General features: G+C 45.9%; 1 protein-coding gene across 4 annotated transcripts in view; it reads right to left on the reverse strand.

The window, feature by feature from the left end:
- LOC135920271 (zinc finger protein 318-like) overlaps positions 1–21,083 on the reverse strand; it is an 87,889-nt gene extending 66,806 nt beyond the window's left edge. For 3 of the 4 annotated variants that reach the window (XM_070527869.1, XM_065454439.1, XM_065454438.1), the window contains exons 1-4: positions 20,376–21,083; positions 12,046–12,293; positions 11,799–11,852; positions 11,563–11,613 (exon numbers count right to left, since the gene is read on the reverse strand). In XM_070527869.1, coding sequence (XP_070383970.1) covers positions 11,563–11,613; positions 11,799–11,852; positions 12,046–12,293; positions 20,376–20,741 — 719 coding nt within the window. In that variant the 5' untranslated portion in view covers positions 20,742–21,083. The remainder of the gene's footprint in view (positions 1–11,562; positions 11,614–11,798; positions 11,853–12,045; positions 12,294–20,375) is intronic. The other variant, XM_065454440.1, reaches the window with a different exon arrangement.
- Positions 21,084–21,193: the final 110 nt, after the last annotated feature.

Raw genomic sequence — 21,193 nt, forward strand, 5'->3', positions numbered from 1 at the left:
ACTGTTTGCGGCCAATACCGGAGGACATATGCCAAAACCTATCTGGAGAAGAGTAGCGCAATTTGGGTCAATTTCTTGTGTTTGGTGCAGCATGGCGCAGGAATGTGCACAAGAGTTCCGCCCCTTCAAAGAGAAAGATATACAGTCGCTGACTGATTTTCTGGACTCCAAAAATTCGGACATGCTTGATTATTCGCTCTGCTTCGCGGCACTGCCATTCTCCCCATAGACCATAATGTATAACAACTGCCGAAAGTTCAGACATGTTGCAACCTCTCACCTGATTTTTCGGACACTCCTTGAGCCTCGATCGAGAGCACCATGCACCAACTCTGACCGTTGCATGGTTCGACTTACTGAACGCCATTTTTGTTTTGAACGGAGCCTCCTTGCTGCCCCACGAAGTGGCGCTACTGCAAATCGCCGCTCATCACCATCGTTTCTGCCTGGTTCGATAGAGTGGCTCTACAGCAGTTCCGGTTTCAGCTTAGTAAGCCATGTCAAGACAATCCAGCAGCTGATTTGTTTCTTCATGCACGACGCTGCGAGTAGGCCATGTTTTTCGTTTGTGCGACTAGTGTCTGCATGGTGATGTTTGCTTTGTGTGTTGTGTCGAGGTTCCGGTGATTCAATGCGGCATACGGAAACATCGCGTCAAGTGTCTAATAGCGCCGACAGTGCCAGCGCAGACTGCACTGGGGAATGCCGGCAAGTGGCTGCCGGGAGGCCCAAGATTTGTTGCCTTCCGATGTGCTCCCTACTGATGCGGAAAATGTTCTGCCGAGACCTGTGCAGTAGTTGCATTCAGGGTGTCTACCAAGTTGACATTTCCGAATTCCCTGAGTTTTCCAGGTTTTCCCTGAGTGCCATTGCAAATTTCCCTGAGTGATGCAGAACTGTTTTATATCAACACGGGCTGAAACCATATCGCCTGATGCTGTCACTCTCTAGTCAGCACATGAAAAAAAAAGCAACTTAATCCAATTTGAATACTAAGGAGCAGTGTTGATGTTATTCAATAAGAGAATAGAAGGCAGGGGTTAGTAAAATGCACAGCAAATAAAGTGTCTTCGAAAACAATTGCAAATAGGGTCGGACATTATCAAATACGAATAAAAAGGAGATGCATACAAAGGCAAATATTTTCTAATATGAGCTATTTCTATCAACTGATAGCAACCTCAGTGGGATGAGTCCTGAACTCTGTCACAATTGATATTCTCTCTCAACAGCTCGTAAGTCAACCTCAACAGTCCTGACATACTCTCAGCCCGCGCACGACGCCCGAGTGTTGTGTTGCACTGCTTCAAAGAGTGTATTTTGGTTTGGATGAGGGACACCTGCATCTCGGCATCAGCCAAAACTTTATTTTTTGAGCTCAAGCTCTTTCAAAACGGCGGCAACAAGCTTCCTTTCTCGTTTATTCCTCAATGCATAGGTCACTTCTGTTCTTGTCCGCCTTCCGCCACTCGTTCGCCCCAAGGACCATTTGAAGCATCTTGATCAGTTGCACAGTCCACGACCGATTTTTAGAGCTCCCTAGGGGCCGCAAAAACGTCCGAAAAATCGGCCGGTTGGAAAAAAATAAATGCGTGTCATTTACTGCCCTTAGGGGCTCAAACCGCCACAGGCACGTTCGAAAACGCTCTGAAGGCCTGTCGGTACACGTATTAGGCATACCTGTGCTCGTACTGTGACAGGAAATGCCGGGTGCCCGCGTGCATAATTAAGATATACATACTATATTCCGTGGCAATAGCCCCTTCCCACGCTTGTTATGCTTCACTGCAATACTTTTCCGTAAGCTTTACCGAGTAACATTCCTGTACAGAGGCGAAGCTGACTTTCACGAACCGGCATTATGCAACGCACCGTGTTTTCCAGGTTTCTAAGCCAATCGCGAGGACCACAAAGGTGGAGTCCGTGCCATTGCTGACAGCAGCGAATTCTTTCAATAAAAAGTTCGGCACCCACTGGCAAGAAGCTTCATAGCGAACGTCGAAGCAGCTAGGCCTAGCGTTGCCGCAGTGGTGGCAACGGGTGCCAGCGGATCTGCGTGCGAGAGTGCCGGTTCAAGGCGGCGAAGTAATCAAGACGGCAGCGGTGGTGCCTTTGATTAATGCCGTTTCGGACCTGCGGTCGCGGCAAAACGTCCGGAAAATCGGACGGCAAAGAGTTCTTGCGTCGGAAATTTCACACGTTCTGATACGTTGACACTATGGGGTACGAGGTGGCGCCGCGAAGCCGTCCAAATTATCGGGAATCCGGAAAGTCGCTCGTTGACTGTACACTGGCAACTCCTCCTGCCAACAACAGGGCGTCAAAGACGATTCATTACGATTCCTGTCTGCTACTCGAGCCAGCATTACCGCGACTTTCGACCCTTTCAATAAAATTGCCGCTAATTTTCCCTGATAGAGGCCCAAATTCCCTGAGTTTTCCCTGACTTTTTCCAGACTACGCGAAATCCCTGAGAATTCCCGGTTTTCCCGGTTTTCCCGGTTGGTAGACACCCTGTGCATTGCGATTCTGGACGCCGTCTCATTTAACAGTTTCACAGGTGCTGACACTGCTGTACTGACATACGCAGAACTCGATGACGTCGAGATCATTCGGCAGGTTTCTGCTGCACTGCCAGACGATGACTCTGAGTCGGAGGATGACGCACCATGTGCTACGCTGCCGTCGCATGCAGAGTGTGTACAAGCAGTGGCTGTACTTTCAGCCGCCTATAGTGACCGCACGACCCTCTCCGAGATTCAGGCTTATCTGATTGCGTGTAAACTGCCGAGCCGGAATAAGTGCGTGGAAATAAAGGATTTCATTTTTTTTTCTTAATCTGCTTTTTCAGACACCTGTTTATTCGGACATTTACGCATCCCCGTGAGGTCCGAATAAACGGTTGGCGACTGTATGTGTACACAAACGTGCGCAGCGCACCTCAATGACCACAATCTTTATAAACATAAGGAGGTTGCTTACGCGACTTATGCGCATTGTACTGATCTGTTATGCTTGTATTGCGTCTGATATGTCTCCTAATCACTCCTGCTCAAGGATAACAACAACAACATCATCAGCTGAGCAATTTTTATTAATATATGTCAATGGAAACGTGTAGAATCGCGACTTCTCAGACAATGAGCTGGATGAGACTGTAGAAGTAACTACCGTGGTTATCCAAATCTAAGCCAACAGTGTTTTTTTTTTTCTTCAAATAATTGTATACCAAACTAGGCTTAGATACGAAGATTTTAAAAACTTAGGGCCATGCTCCATGTGAAGGACGTTAACAGTTCAAAGGTCCCTACAACAGAGAAATTTTGGAAAATAAGACCAATAATCAGTGCAATACAAATCCGGTGTGTCAAACATGTCCCGTTTCCAGTTCAAAGCATCGACAAGCAAATGATTCCGTTTACAGGAAGGGTTATCACCAAGCAATTCGCGAGGGGAAAGCTCAACCTGGAAAGGACCAAATTCTTCCTCCGCTGCAATACTGACAGCTTGGCCCACAACCTGGAACTTTACCAGGGAAAAGGCACTTGCGTGTTGTGTTGCAGTTTGTACAGCCTGTTCCACATGGGCACAACATGCGGGTTTACATGCATAACTATCCTTCCTTTGTGCCCCTGTTCCAGGAAATGAAAGAGGTTAGAATCTTAGCTAGCGGGACCATCCGATCAAACTGTCTCGTCGAATTCCCCTTGAAAAGTGACAAGGAACTAAAGCAGACAGGGCAGACAAAAGCAAATGGAAGGTCAGCGAAGGAGATATTGTCATTGTTAGATAGCAGGACAACATGGAACAACAGTCCCACGAACATGGTGTCTACAACTGTTGACATAGGGAGGTTGTCAAAGGTGAAAAAGTGGAGTGAGTCACAGAAGCAGCACGTCGAAATTGACTGCCCGGAAGTAATTTATGAACAGAACAGCTTCAAGGGAGTGTGGACAAATTCAATTTTTTTAATGTCTTTGTATCCCTTGAAAGTCAATGCGAAGAACTGGTCAGTCCATGGGATCTCACATTTTGTGACATTTGTGATTTGCAATGACTGGATAGAGTACATTAGTGATGCGAAAGAAAGCATCTCAAGGAAGGCATCTCTACGAAAAATATAAAAGATGTCATCGCCTTATAAACGGAAGTAGCCCACAGTCCCATCGCAATCAACAAAAGTGAACGGCCCAAAAGGGGACGGCCGGGCGGCACTGCATGGCCAAAATAATTATCAGAAACATAACCCTACACCAATGCCCAAAATGCTCCACAAGGTGTGATGCCATTAACCACTGGCCAAGGCATGTGGCTATGAACTTTGCTCAACACTGCAAGAACCACAGATGCACTTCGAGATTCCAATTTTGCTGCCGCAAGTGTGAAGTCTTTGTTTGCTTGTTTGCTGTAAACAAGTGCGTTTACAAATTTCACAACAAAATGTGAAATCCTGTGTTCTAGTGCTCAAATGTCTCCAAAAAATGTTTATCTGCACAAGCGAAGGTCGACCTGGTGAAAGCCTACCACCAGATTCCTGTGGAACCCTCAAACATTCGCAAGACTCCCATTATAACACCCTTCGGCCTATTCAAATATCTGCGCATGCCTTTCGGTCTTTGTAATGTGGCCCAGACCTTTCGGTGTTTCGTTGACCAGGTATTATGTGGCTTGACATGCTGCTTTGCCTATCTTGACGACAACCTCACATCTACAGCACCACTGCTGAAGCTCACAACCTCCATCTACGTCAAGTGCTCACAAGATCAGTAAGTGTGGTCTTGTTCTTAACGGTCTAAACGGCGAGTTCGGTGTTAGTGAGTTGGATTTCGTCGGCTATCGCGTCAACGCAAACGGCATTCGTCCACTCCTAATTCATGGATGGCGACACAGCCATCCATGAATCACGGTTCAGGACAACATTTCCATGAATTTCCTCAGCCATCCACCACGAGGCAACTGCGTGAATTGCTTAGCCTCGCCAACTATTACCACTTCTTCATTTCTCGCTGCACTAATATACTGCAGCCTCTCCACGACCTTCTCTCGGGCCTCAAGACATCGAATACCCCCAGGGCCTGGAACGACACGGCTGACAGTGCGTTTAGAGGCATCAAAGAAGCCATTGCTAGCGCGACGCTCCTCGTCCACCCCAAATGTGATGTCCAACATCTGTCGTGGTCGACGCATCGGACACTGCTGTCGGCACAGTTTTGCAGCAGTTTGTCGCTGGCGCTTGGCAGCCCATCACCTTCTTTTCCAAGAAGCTTGCGCCCCCGAATGCTGCTACAGCACGTTCGGCTGAGAGCTGCTTGCCATCTATTTGACTGTGAAGCTCTTTCGTCATTTTTTCTAGAGATGCTCCTTCTATGTCCTTACCGACCATAAACCACTGACATCTACCCTAGCGTCCAGCAGCATCTCCTACGCACCCTGTGAGATCAGACAGCTTGCCTACATTTCTGAATACACCAGCAACATTCGTCATGTCAGCAAAAAATCCAACGCCATTGCCAACGCACTTTCTTGCGCCGGGAGGATGGTGTCGAACGGCAACGTGGGGTCACTACCATACAAAAGATAAAAGGGTGAATATTCTGTGGTGTCATGTCGGGACGAGTTATTACGAATGTCCAATAGGCCAGCGTGGCATCCCAGTCGCAGTAATCGTTGGAGACGTACATCGACAGCATCTCTGTGAGTGTTCGGTTGACACGTTCGGTAAGACCCTTCGTTTGACGTGGTATACGTGGTGGATAGCTTGTGCTCAGTAGCATAGGAGCAGAGGAGGTTGTCGACAACTCGAGACACGAACGAGCGGCCGAGGTCTGTAACTGTCGAAGTGCAACATGGCGGAGAATGACGTCATGGAGAAAATCGGTGACGTCAGTTGCGCAACTAGTCGGAAACTCCTTTGTTATCGCATAGCGTGTGCCGTAATTAGTAGCGACGGCTATACACTTATTCCCTTTAGTCGTCGTCGGAAAAGGGCCAAGCAGGTCAAGGCCTACGCGAGAGAAAGGTTCAGAGGGAACTTCAACTGAGTGGAGTCCTCAGACAGATGGCAGGGGAAGTTTTTTCTGGCTCTGACACAATTCGCAAGTTGCAACATAACGACGCACAGAGCGGTAGTGACCTGGCCAGAAGAACCAGCGCCGTAAGCAGTCGTATGTATGCAAAACTCCCAAGGTGTACCGCCGTCGGTGCATCGTGAAGTTGTTCGAGAGCGACAGATCGTAGATGATGAGGAAGGACAAGGAGCAACTCAGGGCCGTCAGGGTTGATATTGCGGTGGTAGATGATGCCGTCGTGCAGCCCAAACATGCAGCACGTGCCGTCGGCGCTGCCAGATTACACTCCAGCGATGATGGACCGTAAGAATTCGTCGCGTTGTTGTTCAGCGCGCATGTCGCTCATGTCAGTAAAAGCCATCACGCAAGTCACCGGATCATGCAGAGCAGGATCAGGAGGATCCATGGGGTGACAAGAGAGGCAGTCAGCGTCCTTGTGAAGGCGTCCAGACTTCTAATTGACAATAAATGAAAATTCCTGGAGCCGCAAAGCCCAGCGACCAAGCTGTCCTGTTGGCTCCTGGAGGGAAGACAGCCAGCAGAGTGCGTGGTGGTCTGTAACAACCGAAAACATGCAGCCGTACAAATATGGTCAGAACTTGGCGACAGCCCAAACAAAAGCCAAGCACTCCTGCTCGGTGATGAGTAATTTCTCTTGGCAGGTGACAGCATATGGCTGGTGTAAGCTATTACGCACACGGTACCATACTGTTGTTGGGCAAGAACAGCGCCAATGCCATGGCTGCTTGCGTCAGTGTGATCTTCGGTCTGTGCACATAGATCAAAGTGGGCAAGTATGAGAGGGGTGGTCAGAAACCTGATGAGAGCAGCAAACGCATGAGCCTGCTCCAGCACCCATGAGAATAATGTTCTTCTTTAATGATCTGTCAAAGGCCGAACAACGTCAGCAATGTTTTTGACGAAATGGTGAAAGGACGAACACAGGCCGACAAAGCAGCGCACGTCGGAAGCAAAAAGTGGCACAGGGAAACTGCGCACGGCGCAAAGTTTTTCCGGATCAGGCGGTAGATCAGATGCGTCAACGAGGTGTCCCAACACGGTAATCTGACGGTGCTCGAATTGACATTTCGTGGAGTTCAGTTGGAGGCCAGCTTTTTGGAAGACCGCAAGAATGGCAGCGAGTCAGGTAAGGTGGCTGTCGAACTTGGGGAAAAAACAATAACGTCGTCAAGATAACAAAGACAAGAGGTCCATTTGTAGGCTCGCAAAAGAGAGTCCAACATCTGTTCAAATGTCGCAGGAGCATTGCATAGGCCAAAGGGCATGACTTTGAACTGATATAAACCGTGCGGCGTGATGAAGGCCATCTTCTCGCGGTTCATTTCATCAACTGAAATCTGCCAGCAGCCGGATCAAAGATCAATGGACGAGAAGTATTCAGCTCCGTGCAAGCAGCCCAAGGTGTCATCGACGCATGGTAGCGGGTAGACGTCTTTTTGCATGATCTTGCATGACTTTGAACTGATGTAAATCATCCGGCGTGATGAAGGTCATCTTCTCGTGGTCCATTTCATCAACTGAAATCTGCCAGCAGCCGGATCGAAGATTGATGGAAGAGAAGTATTTAGCTCCGTACAAGCAATTCACAGCATCATCAATGCGTGGTAGCGGGTAGACGTCTTTTCGCTTGATCTTGTTTAAGCGGCGATAATCGACGCAAAACACCAGGTACCATCTTTCTTTTTTCACAAGGATGACTGGCGAAGTCCAAGGGTTGGCTGATGGCCCGATGACCCCTTTGCGGGACATTTTGTTCACTTCTGATTGGATGACTCAACGTTTAGCGTGCGATACACTATAGGGACACCGATGAATAGGATTCGTGTCTCGAGTGTTTATTCGGTAGTCAAAAACAGATGTTTCGCCTAAAGTTCAGTTGCCGAAATCAAAGATGTCACTGAACGATTCGAGCAGAAGACACATGTCCGTGCCCTCTGCAGAGGTGAGGTCAGGTGCAATCATTTTCGCGAAGTCATCTGTTAAGGAACCAGAGCTGTGAGCTGCAATTAGTGCTGATAAACCCCTCTCAGCATTCATACTTCCAACATTAAATTCGGAACTACTAGAAATGCTGGCCAAGAACATGGCAGTCAGAAGCACTCGAGGGCACAGGCTGAAGTTCAGAAGCAGTAGAATGATGTCGTTATTAGTAACTGTGACCAGCGCATGCGGAACAACAATGTACCAATTCAAAAGCATGTCGACGATCGGGCGAAGCATATATTCACTGTCGGGAAATTGTGGCTTGGCGGTGCTGCGAATGGGGGTCCAAAGACGTGGAATCTACTTTGCTAGTGGAGGAGTAAGTGAACGTGGGGCTGGGCTCGATATTCAGGACGTTTGACAAACACATTTATATTTACATATTTACAAGAAAATTCAAAGTAATACAGAAGAAGTTCATTATGAAGTAGTAGCAGCCATTCACTCCAGCCGTCCGTTGCTCCTTTTATGCCCTGCGTGGTCGTTGTTCAGTCACTTCCCCCAATCAGGCATCAGGAGACCGATGACATCAGGTCCCACCAATCCGGAGGTCAGTTGCCCTTTCCCGTCGAAGGGAGCTTTGTCAGAAATGCACGCACATCACTGAGCACAAACAGAGGAAGCTTACTCCGATCGTACACTGACTCCGTCCCCGGCGTAGACATGCCAATTAGGGCGGCTGACAAATGATGGCCGTATCCTTGCTAATTGCCCAAACCTCTCCTGACCGAGGCACTCCTGTGTTGGCCATAAATAATCCTTTTTGAGAACCATTTTGAAGAGGCCGTCAGCCCTTCCCCATAATCACATTAGCCATGACCGGAGGTTGTCGCGGGGTGAACGGCCGATCACAACAGCGGTCAAAGTGACATAACTGCCTCGGGTGACAGACGCACATCGTGAAGAGAGCACAAGTGCGGTGGGGCGGTGCTCGGAGCATTGGCGTGTTGAGGCAGTTCTTATTAAAGAATGCCGGTTGCGCAGTCGATGAGAGCAGAATGATTGGATAAAAAATCCAAACCAAGGATAACGTCGTGAGGGCAGTTGTCGATCACAGCAAAGAGAACAGAAGTGGGGCAGCCGGCTATACTTAGATGTGCAGTGCACATTCCCAAAACAATCAGCACGCCACCGTCGCCCACATGAAGCACTCGGGCAGCTGCTAGGGCGAAGACCTTCGTTAAACATCTACATACGCTAGCACTCATCACAGATATGTGGGCTCCAGTGTCGACGAGTGCTTGGACAGGTATGCAGTCTATTTTAACGTCAATTACACTTCTCTTTGTGGGCACAGACAGAGCTTCACATTGGTGGCAAGAACGAAGCCTGCAACGTTCCTGCTTTCACTTTGCCCCAAGAGTTGATTGTTGCCCACAATGAAACGAGACGCTATCATGAAAAGTGACAGCAGAGGGGTACCAACGGTCCGGTCATTTGCCTTTTGCCTCAACGTGTCTCTAAAACTCAATACAGTAGAACCCCGCTGTTACGTTCCTCACTGCTGCGTTTTCCCGGCTGCTACGTCGTTTTCATCCGGACCCGGCATAGCTTCCATAGGATCCAATGTATAAGGAACCCCGCTGTTACGTAATAACTGTGAAAACATTCCTGCATGATGCGTCGCAACCCGAACCCGCCTGGGCTAAAGTAGGCAACGCGCTCCAGCCGCCATTTTGGCTTTTGACGAGCTTTGACCGGGCTTGCCTATGGAACTGGCTGCAAAAAGCCGCATGCCAATTTGAGAGGCCGCCACTAGGTGGCCATTCGTGAAAAATGCTCTCACTATCATCACTGTGATTACAGTCACCGCATGGTTTATTGGACGCGGTTGGACGGGTCGACTCACGGAGGAAGGAAACTCGGGAGAGGCCCTGACGTCACTCTTTGTGAAGCTATAGCTAAAGGGAAGCCGGAAGTTGGCGTTGCTCCGCCTACTCTTCTCTCTTGTCTACATTTCTCGTGAAACCATGCCGCGTTGCGCGCCACCGTGCTGCTCGGACGCGCGCGCTCCGCAGCAATACTAAACAATTGTTAGCACGTTAGCATGATTATGCCAAAGAGGGCAACATTTCCCGCGGATATTCCTTTGCTATGTCGAAAACTTCATTATATTAAGGTTTAACTGTATATCAAACTATTTTGCAATTTCCTTCTATAAATGGGTAGGTGATCACTAAAGTATGCTGTGATGAATACATCTGATGAGGTCATCTTATTCTGCTGAATTCATGTGGGATGTTGTATGATGTGATATGCCTTCACCTCTAGTTTATGCAGCACCGAATACGCAGTGCTGGTACATCAAGGTAATTCCAAACTATTATTTTTCATTTGAGCCGTTGTGCCTAGTAAAAGCTTTCAAAACTCTACAAGTTGGCTCTTTGATAATCCAATGTAGCCCATCTTTGCCGGTAAAGTATTTAAACCTAAGCAGACGCCATAAAAATCCATGACGTCATGGCAAGTCTTTTTTCATCTTTGCATCTTCACTGATTTGTCAAACTTCCTCTTGTGATAAGAGTGGTTTTATTAGAGAGTTTTAGTTTAGGGGACGCAAGCGGCTTGCGTACGCAAGAACTAGGGGCGACGGTACTGCGCATGCGCAGACCGCTACGTCTACTTGCGTCCTTAGGGCGGCTGAAAACATCGCTGCCCCTAAGCGGTCACGTTACCCACGCGACTCTCGTGGTTTACGAGAACTTACGAGTAGCTAGCAGGTAGATAACCTAATAAATCTTTCACCAAGTGTCGACAGACGTCGTTTGTATATATATTAGAGAGGTATAGCGTGTCTGGTATTCGGGTAAACGCAGGCGGATGCGGGGCGTTGGGGCTGGAGAGTAAACGGGAGCGGCCTGCATGGTGCATCCACCTGGTGGCCCAAAGCTCAAACGGACAAAAACAGCTAATATTGCTGTAACTAAGTCTATTCTACTTCACTGCTGGTGTAAATTTTTGGCACTGGTGTAATCATGTTGCTGTCAAAAATTTACACCCGCAGCAAAGTAGAATAGACTTGGTTACAGTAATATTAGCTGTTTCTGTCTGAGCACTGCGCCACACTAGGTGGCTGCACCATGCAGGCCGTTTTTTTTTACGGCTCCGCCCCAACCGCATCCACCTGTGTTTACCTGAATACCGGACACGCTAAACTTCTCTATTAACTGCTTTTAATAAGAATAGTTTTATGCGCTTTACTTTATATGCATTATTTCATATTTTAAAAAATGATAACGCAGCAGATGTCAGACGTTGATGGCGCTACTAGCGCATCTGACTTCAGTGCGGCTTGCGTTTGGGACCACTAACATATAACGTGTTTCTGCTTGCAAACGCAAACGTAAACGCACCCAAGCGCTACGGGCCCCAACGCTTTGCGTCCCCTAAACTAAAACTTTCTCTGTTATAGTCGAAGGCCAACTTACTAATACAGATCAACTTATTTTTCTCTTTATTGTCCCTTTAAGAGCAAGGTGTTCACACTAACCTGAAGCCTCCATCCCCCGAATCCTTGGGTTTGAGTGACGGGGTCTTGGGCCTGGACACAGGGTAGTTATATCCATGAAGTCATAGCAAGTCTTTTGTTTTTGCATATTAACTGATACTATAAAAGCCTGTCTCGTGATAAGAGTAGCATTTCTGCTATTTGTAGAAGGCTATCCCTAATACAAATACTAATTTTTCTCTTTAATGTCCCTTTAAGAGCAAGGCATTCACACCAACCTGAAGCTTGCATCCCCTGACGAATCCTTCTGTTTGAATGATGGGGTCTTGGGCCTGAACACAGAGTAGTGAAAGTGAAAGCCATGAAGTTATATCAAGTCTTTGTTTATGCATATTTCCTGACTCATCAAGCCTTCTCTCATGATTAGAGTGGCTTACTTGCTATCTTTAGAAAGTTACATTACTAATACAGATCAACTTATTTTTCTCTTTTACGTCCCTTTAAGAGCAAGGCATTCACACCAACCTGAAGCCTGCATCCCCAGATAAATCCTTCTGTTTGAACGATGGGGTCTTGGGCCTGGACACAGGGTAGTCCCTTGAAGAGGAGTACGGACTGTTTCCACCATCTCCTCTGATGGGACTCAAGCTACGGCGCGTGCTGGCCAACGCTGGCGGTGAATCCGCATAGCCAGACCGTGTCCTCACAGGCGTCTTTGACCTTAGTCGCTGATCTTTTTCCTGCACTATCGTCTTTGTAACAGCTGCGGCAATCTGCATAAAAGGTAAAGAACAATGCAGCACAACACAGCCGTGAGTCAACTACACAAGCACTATCAACAGTTGCGCAACAGCTCAAGGAACTCGTCAAAACATGCGAGTCACAAAGAGTCAGACTCCCTTGTATCTTCCGTTATACCATTTCAACACATTCGGAGCATAGGCACAGCAGCTCTGCCGGCACACCACCACAGTAGCCCTTAATTGTCTCACTGCACTTGAGTTCAAGGCCACACTGTGGATAAGCTGACAACGAGCAAGGCATAGAGAATTCTTGCAAATTTTAGGGGCAATTTGAAGACTGTTGTCTCTTAAACCCGACTCTTACTGTAAGATCTTCATTTTCTCCCTGCCCTGTCTTTTGATCTAGTCATGGAAAACAGCATGAGGAGCAATGACCGGATATTATTGGACAAATTGAAATGCATATATATGAAAAAAGACAGGAAGCAATGAAGATAGCAAAGTAAAAAAAAAATGACTAAAAACAACAAAGGCTGTAGCATTATCAGACACCAAGAACTACGGCCAGACAACAACTAATGCAAACTACATGATACTGGCATACTGGAAGCACTTCCACACCAAAACAAGAACTAAAATCAAGAACTAAAAGCAAAAAGAAAAAGATGACAGGCAATGCATGTAAACAACTAAAAACCAAAAAGACAACAAATGTAAATGTAAACGTGACAATGGCAAAAGCGTAGCCCATAAAAATGAACATAAAACAGGAAAAGAGATTTGAAAACGTTAGTAAGACAAAACTTGCTTTTTTCAAAGCATCGATGCACAGTCAAATTGATAAGGCATTCTAAGGACTGCTAAGACATTCAATTTCTTTTTTGGTAAGGGTGTTCTGGTCACAATGGTGACACAGGCAAGAGCTGTGCCATCACATAGTGTCATAACAGAGTTATCGCCTCGTAAAATAATTTCATGTGCTTTGAACGCTAAATATGCAGGAGGGTCCTGAAATGGCTTTACCCCTGTACACTTTTTTAAAATCCAGTGTGCACATACAGGCCTTGCAATGGGTGGACATTGTGCTTCCGCTCCTGATTCGCCTAGCTCAGTGTTGCACCTTTTCGATGGCTTTTGAACTTGAGGTCCAAGCAGGTTTGTCATGACAGAAACAACATAGTTACCATAATTGCCCTTCACCCAGCTAAGGACTACTGCTACCAGCATGCATTGCAGCAGTGGTGGCTTAGTAAAACTCATCACAAATTAGTCTATTGAGGACCCACCATGGTTGTTCAATGGCTATGTCATTTTGCTGCCAAGCACAAGGCCACAGGTTCGATTCCTGGCAAAACCACACCGTGTGTTTTACACTGGTCTGTGCTGAAAGCACTGAGTGCCATAAGCTTCCCTGTTCACATTCAAAAGGTTCAAAGTAGTGCTTGTATTCTTTCAGAACAAGTCTTGCCATAAATTGAAGCAAACGAAAAATTGTTAAATTTTTGGCATCAGTACAAGAATCATAAACGAGCTCTAAAGAAATTGGGTATTAGGCAAAATTGTAGAAGCTGACAGGTATGTGGAACACTCAAAGAGGTGCCCATTACTTGCACAAGAAACTGAAATGTACAAGTGACTAATCAACACAATTTCACAAGTGAGCTTTTGAATTACTTTAGGGCACATACTGCAATTTACAGATTCAAGCCAGTGAGTTCTCAGTGCACATCTACATGAAAATCATTTCTTTAACAATGACTTTCCTAAACTCAGCGAAGCTTTAAAGGCGGTTATGGACACCTTGTCTGCTACAGTCTGCACGAACTCTCTCTCCTTTTACGCTTTAAACATTAGGAGTGTCAAAGTGGACAAAACGTGTATATGTGTGAAATGGGGGAAGTCGGTCACGTGGTAAAGCTTAGCAGTGCACAGGAATATCCGTGCGTGCATGTGTGTGTGTATACAGTGCAATTGAATGTGGTCTGCCTTGGACCACTGTCAGTTATACTTCTCTTCTTAAAAAGTTAGGATGTGTGTTGAGTGAACTCGTGAACAATGCTTTGAAGTGTTGTGAACATGGTTTAATCATGGATCTGGGGCCTTAGAGGGGTGCAATGTAATGCTACACGGTGTCTACCAAGTTGGCACTTCCAAATTCCCTGATTTTTCCAGGTTTTCCCTGGGTGCTTTTGCAAAATTTTCTGAATGAGACTGAACTTTTCTGTATGTCAAGAAAGGCTGACACCATGTTGCCCAATGCTGTCACTCTCTAGTAAGCATGTTGAAATAAAAAATGACTTAATCCAGTTTTTATAGCAAGGTGTAATGTTTATTTTATTCTAAAAGAAAACAGAAGCAAGGTGTTAGTAAAATGCACACCAAATAAAATATATTTGAAAAAAATGGTAAAATTCATTCCAAATCGAGTCAAACATTTTCAAATACCAGTGAAAAGGAGATAATACAGAATCAAATATTATCGAATATGAGCTATTTCTAACAACTGATAGCAAGCTCATCGGTATGAGGCCTGAACTTTGTCACAACTAAGATTCTCTCTCAGCAGCTGGGAAGTCAACGTCAACTGTTCTGACATACTCTCACAGCCAGTACACATCTCAGTGTTGGGTCACACTGCTTCAAAGTTTATTTGTTTATTTTGGTTAACATGAGGGACACCTGCATGTTGGCGTCAGCCAACACTTTGTTTTTGAAGCGGCGGGACGCTTCCTTTCCCATTCATTCCTCAATGCAAGCATCCTTTCTGTTCTCGTCCTCCTTCCACCATGCGTTCACCCCACGGACCATTTGAAGCACCCTCTTGGTCAGTTGTACAGTCAACGTCAGATTTTTCAAACTCTTTAAGGGCCGTGAAAACGTCCGAAAAATCAGGCAGACCAAAATAGCTCTGGAGGCCTGCCAGTAAACTCATTAGGTAAATCGGTGCTCATAGTGTGACAGGAGACGGGGATGCATGCATGTATAATTAAGGAATACATACTGTGTACCTATGACAATTGCCCCTTCCCACGCTTGTCAAGCTTCACCGCAATAGTTTGCATTTGTTTCACCACCTAACATTGCTGTACAGAGGCAAAGCTGAATTTCGAAAACCAGCATTATGCAGCACATAATGTTTTCCGAGCTTCGAAGCCGATCTGGAGGATTACAACGGCGGAGTCGGTGCCATTGCTGACAGCGGCAAATTCTTTCAATGAAAAACAAGGCACCACACAGCAAGAAGCTTAATAGCAAACGCAGAAGCAGCTAGGCCTGGCATTGCCACGGTGGTGGTTATGGCTGCCAGCAGATCTGCTTGCTACAGCGTCAGTTCGAGGCGGCGAGATAATCAACATGGCGGTGGTGGTGGCTTCGATTAATGCCGTTTCAAACTTGCAGTAAGGCAAAAAGTTCGAAGTATCGGTTGGCAAAGTGTTCTTGCATCCCAAATTTCAGACATTTTTTTACACTGACTTTATGGCGTACGTGGTGGTGCTGCGAAGCCAAGCGAATTATCAAGCATGTCAGAAAAAATGGGCGTCAGGAAAATCGGTCGTTGACTGTACTCTAGAAACTCCTCGAGCCAACCACACGGCGTCAAATACGATTTGTTGCAATTCCTCTGTTACTGGAGCCAGCATTAGCACAACTTTCGTTCACTTTTAATAAAATTACAGCTAATTTTCCCTGAGTTTTCCCCGAGTATTTCCAGACTATTCAAGTTCCCTGAGAATTCTCGGTTTTCCCTGTTGGTAGACACCCTGTGCTAACATGCTTCTTTTACATTTAATGCTAAATCTCCACTGAATTTTTGTTCTTTCTTTCTTTCTTCCTTTCAATGCCTCATCCACTTCCACCACTGTAGGGAGGCAAACCAGATGGCCATCTGTTGAACCTCCCAGACTTTCCTTGTTCTCTCTTTCGAAACCAGCGCCAGTTTTTACACGAGTGCTGTCAAACATTCAGTGAAAATGCACTGGTCTGCTTACTTTCTTATATATTGCTTATGTACTGCAGGACAATAAATAACTGAAACACCAATGCATTTCATTGTACAGTTTGGGAACGCATATCTCTTAACTGGTGCCATTCTAAGAATTATTGTAAAAGGATATCCGTTGAAAACTCACAGGGTACAATTTGTAAATTGTAATTTGTGCCTATAGTAACTATTTTAGAAGTTGATTATTCAATTATTATGCATTTTGACTTCTTGTGCAAGTAATTTTAGACTCCTTAAGCAATCCAGATTAAACATTAGGATTGTGCTATCTGCCATACACAATTTAAAAAATTCTATAAGCTAATTTTGAAGCACTTTTTACATGAACCCAAATACATGCTGGAACTTTTCTGTGGAATATACACGTTTACCATCATTAATGCCAAAGAATTCCGATTTGCCCAATTCCTTATTTCCTTACGAAATCCATGCCACTTTCTTTACAGAATGTATTTATTAATAGTACTTTAATACAATAATAGTAATTTTGTCCTTGATGAAATGAGAAACATTGTCATCCACCCAACTGCAGCATGAAGTTACAAAGAAAACCCATATGGGTTTCTGAGAAAGAAAGTTTCGCAGTTGAAGGAAAATCACCCTAGTCTGAGACTAAAAGCTGACATCAACACCTTTCCAAGGCTCTACCATCCGAGCTAACCAGGTCACACATGATCCCTCAATCCTGGTTAGCTCAGAAGGTAGAGCGCGACTGCCCCACAAAGGATGTTGGTGTCAGGTTCAAGTTGCAGACCAGAACAAATTTTTCTTCATCCGCAAAGCTCTCCTCCTGAAAAACTGTATAGGTTTCCTTTGTAGCTTTGTACTACAGTCGGGTGGATGACAATTTTTCCCTTTCATGAAGCTTCCTTCACCTTGTGGGCTTACACAGAACTGGAGTGACTCTACACAACTGATTTGCCAACTTTAGCCCTTCTGTTTGATGCTGAAGCAATCCTGTGGGTTAAATTGGGGGGCTTAAGATCCAGAAGCTGCACAGCGGGTTACAGGAGGTGCCACTGTGGAATGCTCGGTATTAATTTTGATTGCCAAAACTTCTTTAATGTGCAACCAAAGCATGCTACAACAGCTTTCCTTGCATTTTACCACCGTTCATAATGCGGCCGCCGCAGTCGGGAATCGAACCCATGACATCATGCATAGCAGTGGAATGCCACAGCTACCATCATGAGCCTGTTCCTAAAAATTTGATTATAGGGTTTAACCATCCAAAGCAATGCATGGGCTATGAGAGACGAGGTGAAGGGCTCTGAATTAATATGTGCCAACTGGGTTTTTCTGAGTTCATTTTATGTGCCAGCAAATCCCAGTGCATGAGCATTTTTTTCTATGCACCCCCCCCCCTCTCTCTAAACGACTGGGAATTAAACCCATGTCCTAGTGCTTCACTAGTGGGCTTTAGGGCCAGGAAGTGTGCTCAACAGGAGCACACAGCTCGTGGGGACTGTATGCTACTGCCTAGGCATAGGAATATCTCCTTAAAATTAAAGGGCAACACCTTTTCTTCAAAACTGAGAACACACTACAGCGAGTGTGGTGCCATAAAATGAATATATTCCATAAGAAATTTTTGAAAAGAACCTAATAGTAATGGAGCCATAAAGAATGCAATGTTCCAACTGCAAAGATGACCGTGAGAGAGGCAGAGGCCACTCACAACTCTCCACAGCTACTCTTCAAGATCTTCAAAAGCGTTACTAACGCTGCATCGTCGTGAGGGGCCACAGTGGTTGCCCTCTCCTACGTGTGTTAGTTTGCAATTATTTCTCCACAAAAACTGCAAACTAACAAAGTATGCAGATCCAATGCACATGTTGGATCTGTCATTCCTTCGTAACATGTTTTCATTAATCTGGGATGACGGAGCGCTCTGCTTACTGCGCCTTTCTTTTTATTGTTTACGCGGTTCACTTACGGTAACTCTTCAAGGTAAGCGTCTGACAAAGGTGCCATACAGTTGCAAAGGAGCAGTGACAGGACGGCACATGCTGGCAATAGCAAACAACCACCGCTTCCCCATATGTTAGAATATTGGAGAGGTGCTTGCACCAATTACCCTATGGATTGGATAAATGGTGGGCAATCCTGCAGTCTATCATATCGCAGACCATGGCATAATAGAAGGGGCCTCAAATACCACACAAGGCAGCAAGCCAGAGAGCAAGCCATTATTAAGGCACTTGTGGTATCTATCCCTCTCCATTCTTGCTTTTTTGCACTACACACTACCCTCACCCAAATGTCACGCTTGCTATGTTAAGGTGGGATCATTGCTTCATGTAATATTTGGCTTGAGTATTCATAACAGCCATGTCTGCAAACTGCACAGGTTTTCTTGACATTGCCAGTGATAAAGCGTTGCATTGCCTCTTTAAGTACTCTATCTCACAAGCATAGCTGTTAAAAGCCGAATCAGTGATATTGTACATGGTCTGTTTAACCAAAGCATACATTGCTTCGAAGAGGTAATAGCAACACAATACAGCAGACAAACCACTGAACAAAGTAACAACACACAGCTTACTTAAATGTAATGATACAACAGCTAAATTTCACAAGTTTATGCCTGAGACGGTTGACGACGAAAAAAAACTAAACATTTCTAGCAATTGATGGCTCACAGCAGATGGCCACAACGGTGAAAGCAATGGCTTCACAGTTCTTGGCCAGTGGTAGTATGGAGTAATAACCAATTATTTTAAGAATCACTTCTCGATACTTAACACAAACCACCTAAAAGATGGCCCGCAGAACTTGAACTCCTAAGAGAGTCCTTCATGAATACTTTCAGAATTTCAAGCAACCTGGTGAAGAAACAGTTGCAAATTTTGCTAGAAGTATTTCGAGTGGTTGCTTCCAAGCACTCCTACAAAGCTTTCAGGGGCATTAGGTAAAGCAACTAAGCTTCATCACAACAAAGCCAGAATAATGCCACTAAAGCCCTTTGCCAGTGTAGCGCGGCTTCATCGTTGCTTTATAAAACCATCAGAGCACTTTGATATGACCAGTGCAATACGTCGCAAATAACATACTTAATGGCAAGTCATTATGAGAGCAATTAAACAAGAAACACCTTAGCATTCGGAAAGAGGACATTCGGCACTTTCCTCGAAATTTGTTGCATATTCCTGTCTGGACCATGTCTGGGCTTCCAGTCAGGGAGACTAATGCGTTGCCTCATTGTAGACACAAAGTTCGCCAGTGCAAGCCACGTCAGAAAAACAATCCCTTTATGGATATAGAATTATATTTGTCTGAGGTAGGCCTGCTAGCTAAATATTTCAATTTCTGGAAGGTAAAACACACCCTGATAGATTGAAACATCACGTGAGACACGAGCTGCTTTATTTTTGCCATTCTGACGGTGCAGCTTTTGCAGGTGGCCAAGAAAAACGGCCCTTTTCATTGAGGCTATTGTACAACAGATTTATGGCAGCACAGTTTTGGGCAGGTTCTATGGATATTTTATAGTTTCAGATACGAAACAACTGCAATGATAAGTAAATGGCGCTGCTGAGGATAAAAATTAGTTGCTTGGCATCTTCGGACAGTAAACTAGTACTTCGTCTTCGTAAGCAATCGGCAGTATAACAATTGCTAGGAGGTTTTCATTACAAAATGTTCTAAATAAACAAGACCTATGCTTTCAGGAAACATTTACAGGTTTAATTATTGTACAGCGGCATTTAAATCAATTTTTTTTTATGGTTAATCATGCACAACCCGCTTGGAGTGCCTGTGTCCAAATGTTGACTGTGCCATGCAGCAACGAAGCGGACGGTATCGCAAAGTACTTCCCCCGCACACGCAGCACATAGAAGAGGTGCGCCTAAACCAGTGAAACTAACGCTCTTCATTGCAGACTACATGCAAAAAGCGATTGCTTCGACAACAGACACCAGTGATCCGTGCTTGTGTCGAGCGCTGTGGACTACACAACACGACTGTTGCGAACGATGCACAAAATTAAATTACGTGACATTTCCAAAGAGTGAGCAATCAATCAAACGCAACTGTAGCTCTTGGTGACGGAAAAGCGTGACAACAAAGTAATGGCAGCGGAGGCCAAAAATGAGGGGACTACTCACTTCCTGCAGTTCCTTCTTGGTGGGGACCTTTCGTGCCCTGGACTCTCTCTGCGTTTGCGGCGTCTTGGAGCGAGAGCGGGAGCGGGACCGCGACCTGGAGTAAGATCTCGAGCGAGACCGCGACCGAGAACGCGATCGAGACCGGGAGCGCGACCTCGAGTAATAGCGATCCCGGCTGTACCTGTCTCGATCCCTGTCTCGATCATCGTCGTAGCGTTTGTTGTACCCATAGCTGCCTCTACCTCGACCCCGACCACGTCCCTCGTACGGTCCCCCTCCCCTAAAGCCCCGGCCCCGACCGCGGTACGGGGCCCGTGGAAAGAATCCGCTGCCTCGCCGGCCGCCACGGAACGGGCGCCCAGACATGGTCTATCAGGGCCCTCTGTTCTTTTCCTTTCAGACAGTTCCGTGACAGGGTCCGCAAGGACCGCGTCCAGTCCAGCGTGAGCTCGGATCCGGGTTACATAGGGAATTACTGTATCAAGCGCAGTGCACACTTAACTCCTTCTTTTCGAAGCGCAACAAACCGAGAGAAAACCACGCACCACGCACATCAACAATGGCGTCGATATCAACGATTCAGTGTTTTCGGCATGTGAGGAGTGGTTGCTTTAGGTAGCATGAACCTCGCTCGAGAATCAACGCTTTGCGGTACAACGAACAGCCTGTAGGCTCCATGTAGACGAACTGCTTTAAAGTACCCGGAAAATATGCATTAGCCAAGCAATTCACAAAGCAGGAGCAAAACATTAGTTTAGTTTTTGTCGCAACGGTGATATCTAGCGCGCCAGATTCAGCGGGCTACGCGGCAGAAAGTT

Source organism: Dermacentor albipictus, chromosome 10 (assembly GCF_038994185.2).
Source record: "Dermacentor albipictus isolate Rhodes 1998 colony chromosome 10, USDA_Dalb.pri_finalv2, whole genome shotgun sequence".
NCBI lineage: Eukaryota > Metazoa > Arthropoda > Arachnida > Ixodida > Ixodidae > Dermacentor > Dermacentor albipictus.